Below are 14,405 nucleotides of genomic sequence, written 5' to 3'. Positions count from 1 at the left end.
AACTGGTGTGTTTGCTTCAGAAACACTACTATTGTTTATATAAATAAGCTGCTGTGTAGCAATGGGGGCAGCCATTCAAAGGAGAAAAGGCTCAGGTTACACAGCAGATAACAGATAAACTCTGTAGAACATAATGGTGTTATCTGTTATCCACTATTGAACCTGTGCCATATAGCCGTTTTTCAATTTCCGCCATTGCGCCACAGCAGCTTGTTTATATGAACTATAGTAGTGTTTCTGAAGCAAACACATCAGTTTTACCAGTGCAGGGCAACAGTAAATGATCTTTTCATTACTTTAAAACACTTACATTATTTGGTGTTACTGTTCCTTTAAACCCTTTCCAAGAGATTTAACATTGGAGGAGGGGGGAGGGGTAAGCACACACACTCCCCAATAATCCTAAAGGGCACTGGTTGCTTTTTTGGAAAAAAAAACATACTGCGTTATATACCTGGTAAATATACTGTGGAAGGCTATAGTGATGCAAATTGCTTTTTATTACTTTGTATCCTAGAAAATTCCTCATATGACCAACGTCAAATGTGGAAATGGGAGGTAGATGAACTGTATAGCAAATATAGGGTTACTGTGTCTTATTATACATATGTATAAGTGATATAATATAGTGTCTATTGTACTTTCTGTAATTTATATGTACTGTTGGCCTGTTGCTAGCCTCCTATCAAATGTACCACCTACAAACCCCCTGGCATTGATTGCAGTGGGGAAGGCTGGGTGTAAGCTACCATTGTGGACCAAAAATGCTCATTTTGTATGGCCTTGGACCTTTTAGCTGTTTTTCCTATTTAATAGAAATAGACCAGAAGTGTTTGCTCATTGTGCTTTTCAAACATCAGAGATCACCATCAGTGCCCTCCATTACTGCCTGTTGGATTCTTGTGAAGTACACCACTGTGAGGCTTTAGTTTGTTTCCCATATGTAGTTCTGGGGGCTCTTTTTTCACCCTAAAATATTGTGTATGACATTCTCTGGGAATGTAGCAGCAATCAAGCACCCTTCCTTCATGACCCATAGCTTGAACATATTACAATATTGGGAGGATTCGTTTTCTATCCAGCCTTCAGTAAATGGAAGTTTTCCGTGAACCAACAGGGGGCTTCAGACTTGGAATTCTCTCCTTGAAGCACTGGTGCTGGCAGATACACTAGCTAGCTTCAGGAAAGGGCTGGGTGCATCTTTTAGGGCTCTTACACACAGGTGTTTTTTGCTGTGCTCACCCCTTTCGTTCAGCCACAGGGGAGCACAGGAGTAAACACACTCAATTATTCTCAAGCGGGTTGTACTCACACAGACGCATGTAAGCGACAAATGCAGGTGGGACGCAGCATCTTGCATTCCACCTGCGTTTGTCGATTACATGCGTCTGTGCGAGTACAGCCCCCTTGACAGTAATTGAGTGCGTTTACGTCTGCGCTCCCCTGCGGCTGAACGGAAGAAAGCGGAACGCAGCAAAAAACGCCCTTGTGTAAGAACCCTTTGAAATTTAGAAAACAAGGTTACTGAAATAAGCTCTTAATGCAAAGATGATCCAGGGACTGGTCTGACAACCATTAATCTCTGAAAGGACACATTTGCTTTCCTCTGTAGCAATGTTGATTTTGGTGAACTTTTGTCTTGTAAACATAAAATATTATGTTATTATACTACGTTATCTTACTATGTTACACCCCCCCCCCAAAAACAAAAATGTTTTCTTCCTCTCCACAAACGCCTTCGCAAAAGGATCAGGACGTGACTTGTTATTTCAGTGTTTGTGCAGGCAGAGCGAATGCTAAATCACCACCTTTTCCCTTTGGGTATCAATGTTCTGTGCATAATGCACAGCGGGATTGTGGGAAGTAATGAGAGCCTACTGGGAGAAGCTCTGGTTACACGGATATTGTGCGGTGCTGCCAGGGAGAGGGCACTGATGCAATGCCACCCACCCATAAAGGAAATTAGGTAGACAAAAATGTACTTGTACTCTATTTATAGCAGTCCCATGGCATCATATTTACAAATAGATCCAGAGTGGTAAAATACCAAGATGTGAGATATTATTGGTGCACCCTGCATCCTGATGCTCAGTCTGGAGACTCAAAGTTCTTTATATACATTTAAATTAGGGCTATTTATAGTCACTTGTGGTTAGAGATAAAGGCCACAAAGCCTTTGAAAAGATGATATATTTTCCTCTTTATATACATGCCCTCCCACGCACACAGACACTTATTTTTAAACCCCTACAAATGATTCACAGCAGGTTATAAGTGGGAATTCCCTTTCTGTATGTGCTGTCTCCTTCATATATAAGTATAGAATCCCTTATCCAGAAACCCATTATCCAGAAAGCTCTGAATTAAGGGAAGGCCATCTCTGATAGACTCCATTTTAAGCAAATAATTCTAATTTTTAAAAGATATTCTCTAATAATAAAGCAGCACCTTTATCTGCTCCTAACTAAAGTTGGCCATACACTGAGGGATCCATTTGTTTGAAGATATTGCCAAACGAGCGGATCTTTCCCCACTATGCCCACCTTGAGGTGGCCGATATCGGGCTGATCCGATCGTGGGCCCTAGGGCCCAACAATCTGTTTATAGAGTAAACATGCGATCGGATCGCAAGACCACATAAACGCACCGATGCGGCCACAATCCAATGGGATTTTTAAACCTGCTCAATCCACATCTCGCCGACTTTTGCCCAGTTATAAATCAGGGAAGCCCGTCGGAGGGCCCCATACACTGGCCAATAAGCTGCAGACTCGGTCTGTCGGCAGCTTTTATCAGCCCGTGTATGGCCAGCTTAAGAGTAGAGAAAACGATAGAGGTCAAGATGCCACAAATCAAAGGGTTGGTTCAACTTCATGTTAACCTTTACTATATCATAGAATCGCCAGTTCTAAACAACTTTTCACTTTATCGTCATTATTTATTTTTTTATAGCTTCTCCTTCTGATTGTTTCCAGTTTTCAAATGGGGGTCACTGACCCCATCTAAAAAACGAATGCTATGTGAAGCCATAGATGTATTGCGACAGAAACTTATTTTTTATCACTCACCTTACTTTTCAGTCCCTCCCCTATTCATATTCCAGTCTCTTATTCAAATCTGTGCATGGTTGCTAGGGGAATTGGGACTCTAGCAACCAGATTGCTGAAATTGCAAACTGGAGAGCTGCTGAACAAAAAGCTAAATAATTGAAAAAAACACAAATAATAAAAAATGAAAACCAATTGCAGATTGTCTCAGAATATCACTCTACATCATACTAAAGGATAATTTAAAGGTGAACAAACTCCTTTAAGCATGTAAGATGTATGCCTACTTGGAATTCACTGTACTGCCATAGACTGGAATTGCTAATATCTTTTCTGTGGTGATATTTACTAACAAGAGTGCTGTATTGCATGTTGGCGTTTATTTCAGTGAGTTAACATGTACAGCAAATAGTGAACATATATTAATTACCAAAATGCAGACACAGGTTGAATTTAAGAAGAACGTGTCAGATGGACAAAAGTATTATCATGTAGCTACCCTGCAGTCTTATTGAGGTGTTTGTAATAATATGATCTTCATAATGACAATTTAACCACATTTCACGGGGGCCTCCACTAAAACGATCATGCTGTGTATCCGGTTAGCAGTTAGTTGCCTTTTTTTGAATGGTATGACACTGAAGATTACTAATGATCAGTAGCGATGGGCGAATCTGACCCGTTGTGCCTTGCCAATAATTTGCGAAACTGTGAAATTCTGCGAAATGCACTGAAGTCTATGGGCGACAGCATTTTTTTGTCCCGCGACAAATTGTGCGTCAAATTTTTGATGCACGACAAATTTGAAAAATGAAGTCTATGGCCGTCATTTTTACTGAGAAAAATTTCACTCGTCACTAATGAGTAGTGCAGCATGTTTATTTTACAAATGTCCATTTTTAGGAAAAATCTGTCAATTATTTGCCTAATTGAAAAAAAGGGACATTGATTTGCACAAATGTTTACAGTCCACTCAGTTGTCTTTACTTCTTTGTGATTCCAAAAGGGTTGGACCTGGTACCACTTGTCTTCTTTACTTACCCCCCCCCCACTCTGTGTGAATCCTTCCTATATAATGCCTTTAAATAACACCTTTGTGCATTCAAACCTGATCCTCCACTCTCTAATTGTGTTGACAGTCCCAACAAAAGGCATAGCATAGGATGTCTAAAGGTGGCCATAGACTCAAAGATCGGCTCGTTTGGCGACATCGCCAAACGAGCGGATCTTTCCCCGATATGCCACTAACTGCATGGCTATATCGGGGGTAATTTGAACGTTCGGCCGTATATTACGATGCGCCAAAGGGCTCCGACGGATCGGTTGGGTAAAAATCCAACCTTCCCGATCGATATCATGGCCAGATATTGATCGTGAAGACCGGTCGGAAGCCCCCATACACGGATAGATAAGCTGTCAAATCAGTCCAAACGACCGATATCGGCAGCTTTATCTGCCCGTGTATGGCCACCTTAACTGCCACCTTTTTGTGCAATGTCCTTGCCCATCTTAAATATGACCTAAGGCAGAACTAACCATTGGTCCACCTGGACTGGCCTCCCTTCCACATCTCCATTGCTCCCAAAACAAACCATTTTATTAACCGATTTCAAGAGAACTGCTTACATAGCAGGCAATGGGCAGTTTTCAAACTACTAAAAATTAGCCATGTAGCATGGGTTTTTTATATATATATATATATATATATATATATATATATATATTCAGTTTACATTACAGCTGGCAAAGCACGTGAAACACCACCTGTTGGCATTGATGTAAATTTTCTTTATTCTTCCATCATTTCACTTATATAGCTGAATCAGACACAGCATTCCCAGGCAACTGTGTAGTAAATATACTTGTATTCTGATTGAGCCTCTACATAAAACTATAAAGTTATTTAAAGAAGTTGTTCACATATGATTTAGAGAGTGAAATTCTGAGTCAATTTGCAATTGGTTTCCATTTTTTATCATTTGTGGTTATTTAGATTTTTCAGCAGCTCTCCAGTTTGCAGTTTCAGCAATCTGGTCGCTGGGGTCCAACTGACCTTAGCAACCATGCGTTGATTTGAAAAAGAGACTGGAATATGAATAGGATAGAGCCTGAATAGAAAGATGGGTAATACAATGTACAGATAACAATACATTTGTGTCTTACAGACGGGGCTGGAACTAGGGGTAGGCAGAAGGTTAGGTTACCAGGTTAGGGCGCAAAGATGTGGGAGTGCTGGGCAGGTACCTGTTCAAAAGTTTTCTGCCTACCCCTAGTCTGGGTGGTTCACTCTCCTGCTGCTCTCGCCTTCCTCCTCTCTCCTTCCCTCCCCTCTATCGCTCTCCATCCATCACTCCCTCCCCTGCCCTCCCCTCTCTTCTAATGGCGCATGTGCACTTGCATGCACACTCACACGGGAGGGGGGGTGGGGATAGCCGACCGCTGCCTAGGGTGCCCTGCCGGCTTGACCCCGCCCTGCTTGCAGAGCATTCGCTTTTTTAGATGGGGTCAATGACCCCTACTTCAAATCTGGAAAGAGTCAGAAGAAGATAATTAAAATAACTATATAATGACACATGTCATGTTACAATAAAGTCTAATTGAAAAGTTTCTTAGAATTGGCTATTATATAACATATTAAAAGTAAATTTAAAGGTGAACCACCCCTTTCATGGTAAGTAGTAATTAGCCAAAGGACAAAACAAAAGATAATTCACCATTTTGTCCACTTATCAGTCTTGCCCACCTCTTGAAAAACTCTATAGTGCATTTTCATCTGTATCTCATTAGTGTGTGACATTGATGATTCCACAATTATCCAATGTGATGGGAGCGTGCCTTTAGGGTGTCTGTCTGAGCATGTTCCACGTCCAGGCTAGGATTGGGGTGACTGCTTATACTGGGCTGTGATGTCAGCTGTGCCAGGACTCGCAATCTGTGGATTCTGGCATATGCCAGAGGTGCTGTTGTAAAATGCCATAGACCGTCACTATTTATCAGGCAGTTTGGGCCTCTGTTTACTTGAATGACAGGACCTTTTTGGAACCCGAGTCTGGACCTGATGTCAGCCAATGTATAAGATTATAATCTCACATGCTCAGTGGGCTCTGAGCTGCTGTTGAGAAACTAAGTTTAGGGGTCGTCGCAAATTATCAAGCAGAAAATGAGGTTGCCTGTAATGTAATATAAGCTGATGCTACAGGGCTGATTATTAAATTCTGATGCTAATTGCACTGGTTTCTGTGCTGCCATGTAGTAATTATCTGTATTAATTACCAATCAGCCTTATATCATGACATTTCTATTCTATGTGTACTGTATATTGTGAGTGGATCCCTAAGCTCAGTAAGTGACAGCAGCACAGAGCATGTGCAGTGAATCAGCAGAAAAGAAGATGGGGAGCTACTGGGGCATCTTTGGAGACACAGATCTTTACTGTCGTTGCCCTGGGCTGGTACAGAAGCACAGAACATAATGTACAACATTTAGCTTTAGTTCTCCTTTAATAAGGGCTGTATGGCACACGTTTAAACAGCAGATAACACAACCCCATCTCAGTGCAAAGCCTTCCTCACCCTGTGCTTGGTACCAGGCCTGAGAACGGCTGTCAAGCCTTAAATATCCTCATCTCTCATGAATAATCTGTTATTGCCCCCCATACTGCTCCAGTGAGCACCAAGGAGGCAGCTGCTATTCCTTAGGAACCAAAAATAGTTGCACTGGGGCCGTGAATTAGAACAGACTATAAATAAAGGAGCCACAGATAGAACAAAAGGGGGGGGGAGCGAGATTATGTGATGTCAAAACACCTTGATCTCCTAATTTGTGTGTACCGTGGGAGAATAATCTCTGTAAAGGGGGTGGGGGTGGGGAATAAACCTGTGAATGAAACCTATATTGAGGTAACCATACAAGTGGCCTTGGTAAACAAGTGGATCTTTGCTCGATTTTACTGGGCCAAATCAGTCTGATCTGATGGTTTGGTCCCCAGGATAACGATCAGGTCATACTCAGGGCCTGTCAGGAGATATCTGGCTGATTATCGCTTAGCAGGTTGTCCCCAGGCAGAACCCATACACAGGCCGGCTAACTCAGTCTGGAGTGGCCGAATTTGCAGCTGAGATTATTTTCCCCCTTTTTAAAGCATTAATTTATTGTATTGATGCTCTGGCCATTTTTCTTTTTAAATCCACGAAAGCACATTATGTGCATGACTATCATTTCTCTACACTCGCTTCCCTTAAAAATAAACGATGGAAAGAGCAGGAGGGAATGGATTAGCCTTTTAACCCTGTAGTTCCCAGCAGGGTGTTATTCTTGGTTTCTTGCACAGTAACAGCAGCGGCACCTTGAGCCGATGGATATGCGTCTTACTCATTCCTGTATCTCACAGCCTGTGTTGCCTGGATACAGTGTTGAGTGGGCTACAAACAGGATTTATTCCTCTCCGCCCGTTTGACAGGAGCGGGTCAATGACAATATTCCTGACTCATCAATCCAACTCAATTCCTTATTGCAGTAGTCATACGGTTTCTGTCACAGTTGCCCCTTGCTGTAATCCTTGTGTTTAATGTTTTGGGTGCCCGATCTGTTGTCTCCAAGAACAAAGGCGCCGCAGCATCGCCAGCTCTGAACGGTAGGAGTTACCCTTTACAACTGAAAGGCGCCAGGTTTGCCTTCTGTTAACCGCTTTGATTGCAGCAAAAGAATAATTAAGCTGTGTTTAATATGAAATAATATAGGGCAGAGCCTTACAGAAAAGTAAAGCACAGCGCTTACAACTGTGCCTCCATTTTCCATAATTCTCTTTTGCTCCTGCCCGACCCAAGGCATGTTGGGAGTTGGAACTTAGCCACAGCTAAACAGAAACACGAAATGAAGATCAGTGAAAAATGTCTCACTAGGCAGAGTTAACATTCTACTGCAACATTCTATTCCCTACGGGAATTAAATAGACATTATTTAACACATGAGAGCTCATTTACTATTGCCCCTGCTGTAAATGTCTTGTTTCTGCGCTGCATCCAAGCAATAACAATGCATCCAGATGCTGGCAGAGCAGGAGCGGAAGAGGTGATTCTTGGCCTGCGGAGAAACGCAGGCTGAGATCAGTAATTGTCTGGCCTTAGCCTAAAGGGTGTAAAATTGAGGCACATGCATAGAGAATTTATGGCCAGATTGGCAGGCTGTGCAAGTTATGCATCCAATTAAAAGCCCAGCACAGGGTGCAGAGCATAGCACAAGTACAAATATAGTTTTATATATTACAGTAAGTACAAATATAGTTTTATATACTTTCCCTGTGACCGACCCTACCCCAAAATCCTCTTTCACCCTATAACCAGCACTTGGCACCACTGAACCGTTCGAGGACATGCTGGTATTAGGGATCCACCGAAATTCCTGATCCTTGATCCTTCAAGGGTTAAAGTGCCTTGCTGAATTGAGTCCAAATTCATAAAATGGTGAGACTTTTTATCACTCGAACAGGAAACTTTTTTATGCTTGAGTAGCTCTTGGTTCTTTTTGGCCCTTTTTTACCTTATTTGCAAATGCAAATTAGGCTTCTATTCAGTTCAGGATTTGGCTGAAACCCAAAATAGGGGATTTGGTGCATCCCTAGGTGTATCACTAGTTACTAGGCTGATAGCTATTATTACAGCTGAAATAGTCTCACCCACTCCACCCTGAGTAATTAGCACACATGGCGCTACCCAGAATGGCCTCCTGCAGTTCCTTTAACTGGAGTAGGAAACATGTGAAGGTACCAGTACTCCTTGGGATAATGGCATACACAGTGTTTTTGTACCAGATAAAACCCGGACCTGTCCAGTGCGTATATTGGCAGTAATGGATAAGACCCATTGGTCACTGAGACCAATCGGTCTATCCTCTGCGGGCAGTTTGTAAGTACCCAGGTAAAGTGCAGATTCTAAAGCATAACCTGTCCACCCATTCCTTCTTCAGAAAGAAGATGGGTTTTTTCTAACTTGGTTGATCCATCACCCAAGGTGACGTCACTTCTGATTTACATGGTTCCCGGGTTGGGGTTCTGGGCAGATGCAGGTAGGTGGTTCCCAGTCAGACACAAGTCCACCTGACTGGACACATGCTGTTCTCTACCGTGTCACCAGCAGAAATGTGCCACAGTAATTATAATTCTACCCACGGCAAGCTCCTGGCCTCGGCTACTTGTCATCTGTTCATCATCTATCTGTCTCCATACTTTTTCAAACATTGCACGCAGCAGACACAAGAAATCTATAACATCCGAAGTGCTTGTTATTGTTGCCTGTGCAACGTCTGCAGATTTACGCTTTCTCGGCTAAAGAAGGAATGTGGCAGCTCTTATGCCTTAATCCAGGAAAGCTGAGGATAGAATTTTCCATGATCACAAGAAGTTCTGCATACTTTACTGCCTATTTTAAGGCAACCCTTTCTGGAACAATGTGTTGCCTGTTGTAACCTAAGGAAGGTTTCCATATTCACTCCTATTTCTCTGTGGGGCGAATAGGGGATTCCAAAATGGAAGGTATACATTTTAAGGGTTTTAGGTGCTGATTTCCCTGTAAGTATTCTGTACTTGGTGAACACAGACCCTCTTTGTTTCTTAGGGAATTCCTATGGGTATCAGGAGACCTTCTGACACTGGAGGAGTGAAAGGATCAGAAAGTATTATAACTAGATAATACTAATGGAATAAAGACATGGAGCAGGTGCACAGCCATTTTTACAGACTTTTACATGTGGGAGGGTGTGGGCCTGTGGGTGCAAGTCACGGGAACTTTTAAGTTACAGTGCCTCTGCACCCTTCCTCTCTGCATTAATGATGGGGGAATTTATTGTGAGATTGCAAAGGGCCCATGTTTAACCAGGTACTCTCACCGTATCGAATGCCTTCAGAAAGGGTTTTTTTTGTTGTTGAGGGCAAGTAGGAAATTGCGCTAAATGGCAAATATTGTAAATTTCATAAAGGAGGAGTGGGTGTTAATGCTTTGTGTTAGTGCTGCAGGCTGCCCCATCCCATGCGCTGTTCTGGTCCTCCCTATTAAGGCCAACCAAAGCCTCCATGAGGAATCACAGAGACCCATGCTACATAGTTAGGAGGGTTCTCCAGGTGTCCAAGTTATTAACTCTCTAGACACCTGGGCAGGGTGACCTATCATCAAGTATATAGATTCCGAAAGAAGAAAAAAAGACCCAGACACTCATTGCCGTGCCCCTGATCCACTTATTTACTCCCCAGTCTGCTGAACTCTGCCCACTCCCCCACAAGACCCACTATCTCCATGACCCGTGTATACATCTCTTGGGGGCCCCCTTTGCCACGGGACTACTAACTTCTGACCCCCTGTACCACCCTGATGGCGGCCTTGGGTATAACCCCACAGTTTTGGGAATCACTGGCCTGATATCTACCTTTGTGCCACAGCATTCCATCACAGCGGGCACAGAGCCTATCAGAAACTCACTGTTTGCATCACTGCAGGATTTAGAGCCCTTAATAGGATTAATTAACTAACTAATTAACACAAGAAGACTCCACTAGCTTAATGGCAGCCATACACTGTTTGACTTTAGGGTAATGGCGTTTACCCTAAAGCTTTTTGTAGCTCTGTATCACCTTTGAATTGATGGCACCCGGGGCAGCTTTGTGCAGGCGATTATCACTCAAAAACACACCAGTCTTTTTGAGCTATAGTTGCTTTTACAAAACTGGCACTTTCATATATCGATACCGATTTAACAGTAATGGAGGCTCAGCATGGAGCTTTTTGTCCCCTACCCACAGAGCTTCCAAATGTAATTAAAAATCGTTGTTTTCTGTTCATTATTAATGTTTAAAGGAGTTATATTGAGTGAAAACAAGAATGTGCATTATACTCTGTTAAATATAGAAGCAATGTGCTGAAAGAAGTTATGTTTCACGCTGATTTATTGTATTTTTCTGCAAAAACCACACTAGCCCCACTCATCTGTTCCACTTCCTGCTGCCTCCTTTCCCAGGCTGTGCAGGGGTGCCGGCAGCACTCAGCACACTGCACTGTAGGAGTCTTTCCTTGTGTCACTGCAGGGCTGTGATTGGCTGTCTCCCTCCAGCTGTGCCTCTGGCAGGGACTATTAGGACACACCTACTCTTCATTTGAAACACAGACAGGGACCATGGCAGATCTATAGGGAGTTCTAATAAAGGGTCTGTTTTTTTTTTTTTTTTAAAAACATTTTTTTTTTAAAAACATACATTTTTAGTCCAATGTGAGACCAGCACCATATATTATCCATAACTGCCTGCAAGAGTGGGGATTTTTTAGTTACCTTATATGTTTCCTTTAAATAGACATAATGATCTCAGGATAATAAAGCCCCTACTACTTTCAGCTGTTGCACACGTCTTGGATTTACAGAAGGTGGAGCTCATAATACAATAGGGATTAACTGTGAAGGGTCACTTGTTTACAATTGCTCTGAAGACCCAGGACTTGGAACCGTGAATACTTTTTAGTTTAGTTGTATCACAGTATCTCTCTTTATCAGTCTGCACAAGTGAAATAGATTGTTTTAGATACATGTCTAATATCAACTATTTTTTGTGCTTGGCAGGTGAAATACCTCACTGGTTACCTGGACCCAGCTGGGCTGGGGGTTATTAACTTCCGAGATTTCTATCGTGGCATCTCAGAGATCCAGAATGAAGGTGAGAACATAGCATTATCTAATAATGATTCGGCAACACTTTGCAGCATGGCTACCTTTTGCTGGCAGGTGGATTCAGTTTTTTTAAAACATGTTTAAAGGAGAATGAATGACCCTGAAAATAGATCCCTTCCTCCCCCAAACCGTATTGCTGGCCTCTAGTAAAAGTCCAGGTCCTGTACCAACTCTCTATGAGCTCAGTTGTGCCGCAGTGTTGATGGACGCCATCTTTGGCCATGTCAGGTCCAGCATCTGCGTCCCTCGCAGTGATTGTTGGCCAGGAGCATGTGCAGGTGAAACCAGTACCAGGCCTGGACTGGGAGTCAAAATAGGCCCTGCCATTCCAAGTACACAGAGACCCAAACAGCCCCCTATCAGCCCAAAACAGCCGCCTACCAGCCCACTATATGGTAACTTTCTATGGAACCATACAGCAGCCCCTCTGGCATTTGCCAGAACCCACAGATTGCCAGTCCGGGCCTGACCAGGACCAAGTGCTAGCACCTCAACCTCGAAGATGGACACTGGATATCATATGACTGCTTCCAATCATGAGACTGCTTCCAATCATGCTGTCCAACTCTGCAATATGAGAGTCAAAATGGGGGGCCCTGGACTTTTATGCACAGACAGCTGAAAACGCAGGGTAATGGATTTAGTTCTCCTTTCAAAGCCAGTAACTAAGCCTTTACTAGTAAGGGGCAAACTGCAATAAATTGTTTTTCCAGGACTTCAGGGCCATGAATCTATAAGCCAGTTAGCTTTCAACAGTCACATGTTCTTACTCTAATCATTTGCCCACGAGACCCTTGGGTCTAATGGACACCAACCATAAGAGCAGTAATATAAAAATCACACTTCGCGTTTCTGTAATCCTAGTCATCGGCTCCAGTAGTTTCTTGTGGCAGCGCAGGTTATTTAGGCATTTTGCCTGCCAGAGCACTTTGCATAAAAATTGGGTGTAACAGCCTTTTCTCAACTGGGAAGGCTTTCCACTAGAACATTGTTGGAGGGATTTGTTTCCATTCAGCCACAAGAGCGTTAGCACTGATGTTGAACGATCATGCTTGACTCAGCGATCCGATTCATGCCGTTGGGTTGAGATCATAGCTCTGGGTAGGCAAGTATGGACCTTTCTTTGTGCATGGGGGCATCATTGTGCTGAAACAGTAAAGAGCAGAGCTCGTCCAGCACAGAAAAGGGCCCAAGGCAAGCCTCATCCCCCCACTCAGCAACTTCTCCTTCACTCGCCCTCTATGGTCCTAGTGCCCCAACACCACAGCTGTGCTCTAGGCACATGACTCTTCTGCCTACCTCTAGTTCTGGTCATGGGAAAGAGCTTTCCCCAGACTATGGCCAAAAAGTAAGAAACAGAAAATAATCATTTTGTGCCTATAGGGACGCTAAACCCTTCTGCACTCCACTGCTCAACCACACTTTACACAGTTGTTGCTCGACTACAAATTGAGAATATGTAACATATTATCAAGATTAAGACCTGCTGGGAGATGTAGCCCAGCAACATCAGGGTTGCATATTTTTTTTTAAAGATTTTTATTTTGCATTTTAAACATAAAACCAAAAGACAAAAATAAACAAACAGGCTTGACACTTACTTGACAACTGTTTACAATTATTTTGTATGTACAGTGACAGTTTCAAAGCATAGAGGAGCATGTAACATAGTTGCCGATTATCATCGTATATTTTGGAGCAATGCTGTAATTCAGTCATCTGGAAGGGAAGCATGAGAGTTGGCATCCAACCAAGGTTCCCATATTTTCTCAAATTTCCCAGGTGTTCCCCTTGCATTGTACATCAGTTTGATTAGGGGCAATGTAGGGTTGCTTTTAAAGCAGTATTGCTCAATAAAATATTTCTCCAGGATGCAGGGCAGCATTAAAATGCTAAATAATCCTGCAATAAGAATTCCAGCTGATCTGTGTAAATCTGCCTCCATGTTCCTGCAGTTGAAGTTGGAAGAATTAAGCACAATTTTTCAGCACTGATCAACTCTGTCTCCATATCTGATTCTAGTTTAATAGAATGACCCCAAAATGGCACTTATGTAAGATAAGAGCTGACTGACATGGTGCTGGGAATTAGCATTCTCACTGGTCGATTCTCTTGCATCTGTAATTAAGTTTTTGATCAGTAGAATTTTCATTGGTGAATTGGTTTCCATGTGTAATAATGTCTTTTCTCAATTTCTATAGAGTACTAGGGGGTGCAGTGGGACAACTTTAAAGTTGGGTTTAATGTCCCTTTAGGTTTTGCTTTTAATAGAGCCAGGGACCATGAAAAACAACCCAAGATAGTTATTCCTCTTCCCCCAAACTTTACAGTTGCCATTAAACATTCAGGCAGGTCGTTTTCTAATGTTTAAACCCCTACAGTCAACCCTTTTCAATGTGCATGGAGGTGCATGGCTGTTCACCCATAAAGCAAACCCATACTGCTGACAAATCGATCTTGGGCTGCAAGCATCACGCTCAATCCAGAAGACATATTGGCATTTAGATTTGTGTGTTCCAAATGGTGACATGAGGTTCTAGAATGACTGATTGTACGGATACGTTTGGCCATATTGTGCATATTTTGGTTTCCACGTGGAATAAGTCTACTGGAGTGCACAACTTTATGTACTGCTGTTTGACAGTAGTAACC

The 14,405-nt window shown here is 42.7% G+C and overlaps 1 protein-coding gene across 3 annotated transcripts in view; it reads left to right on the top strand.

Annotated features, from left to right (window-relative positions):
- Positions 1-14,405, top strand: part of rab11fip3.L (RAB11 family interacting protein 3 (class II) L homeolog) — a 57,978-nt gene that overhangs the window by 3,774 nt on the left and 39,799 nt on the right. For all 3 annotated transcript variants that reach the window (XR_001933203.2, XM_018236504.2, XM_018236505.2), the window contains exon 2: positions 11,646-11,739. Coding sequence is in view for 2 of the 3 variants with exons in the window: in XM_018236504.2 (XP_018091993.1) it covers positions 11,646-11,739 (94 nt within the window). In the remaining variant the exon portion in view is untranslated. The remainder of the gene's footprint in view (positions 1-11,645; positions 11,740-14,405) is intronic.

Source organism: Xenopus laevis, chromosome 9_10L, assembly GCF_017654675.1.
Source record: "Xenopus laevis strain J_2021 chromosome 9_10L, Xenopus_laevis_v10.1, whole genome shotgun sequence".
NCBI lineage: Eukaryota > Metazoa > Chordata > Amphibia > Anura > Pipidae > Xenopus > Xenopus laevis.
The sequence above is the reverse complement of the archived record's forward strand: the minus strand, read 5'-3'. Positions and strand labels throughout refer to the sequence as shown.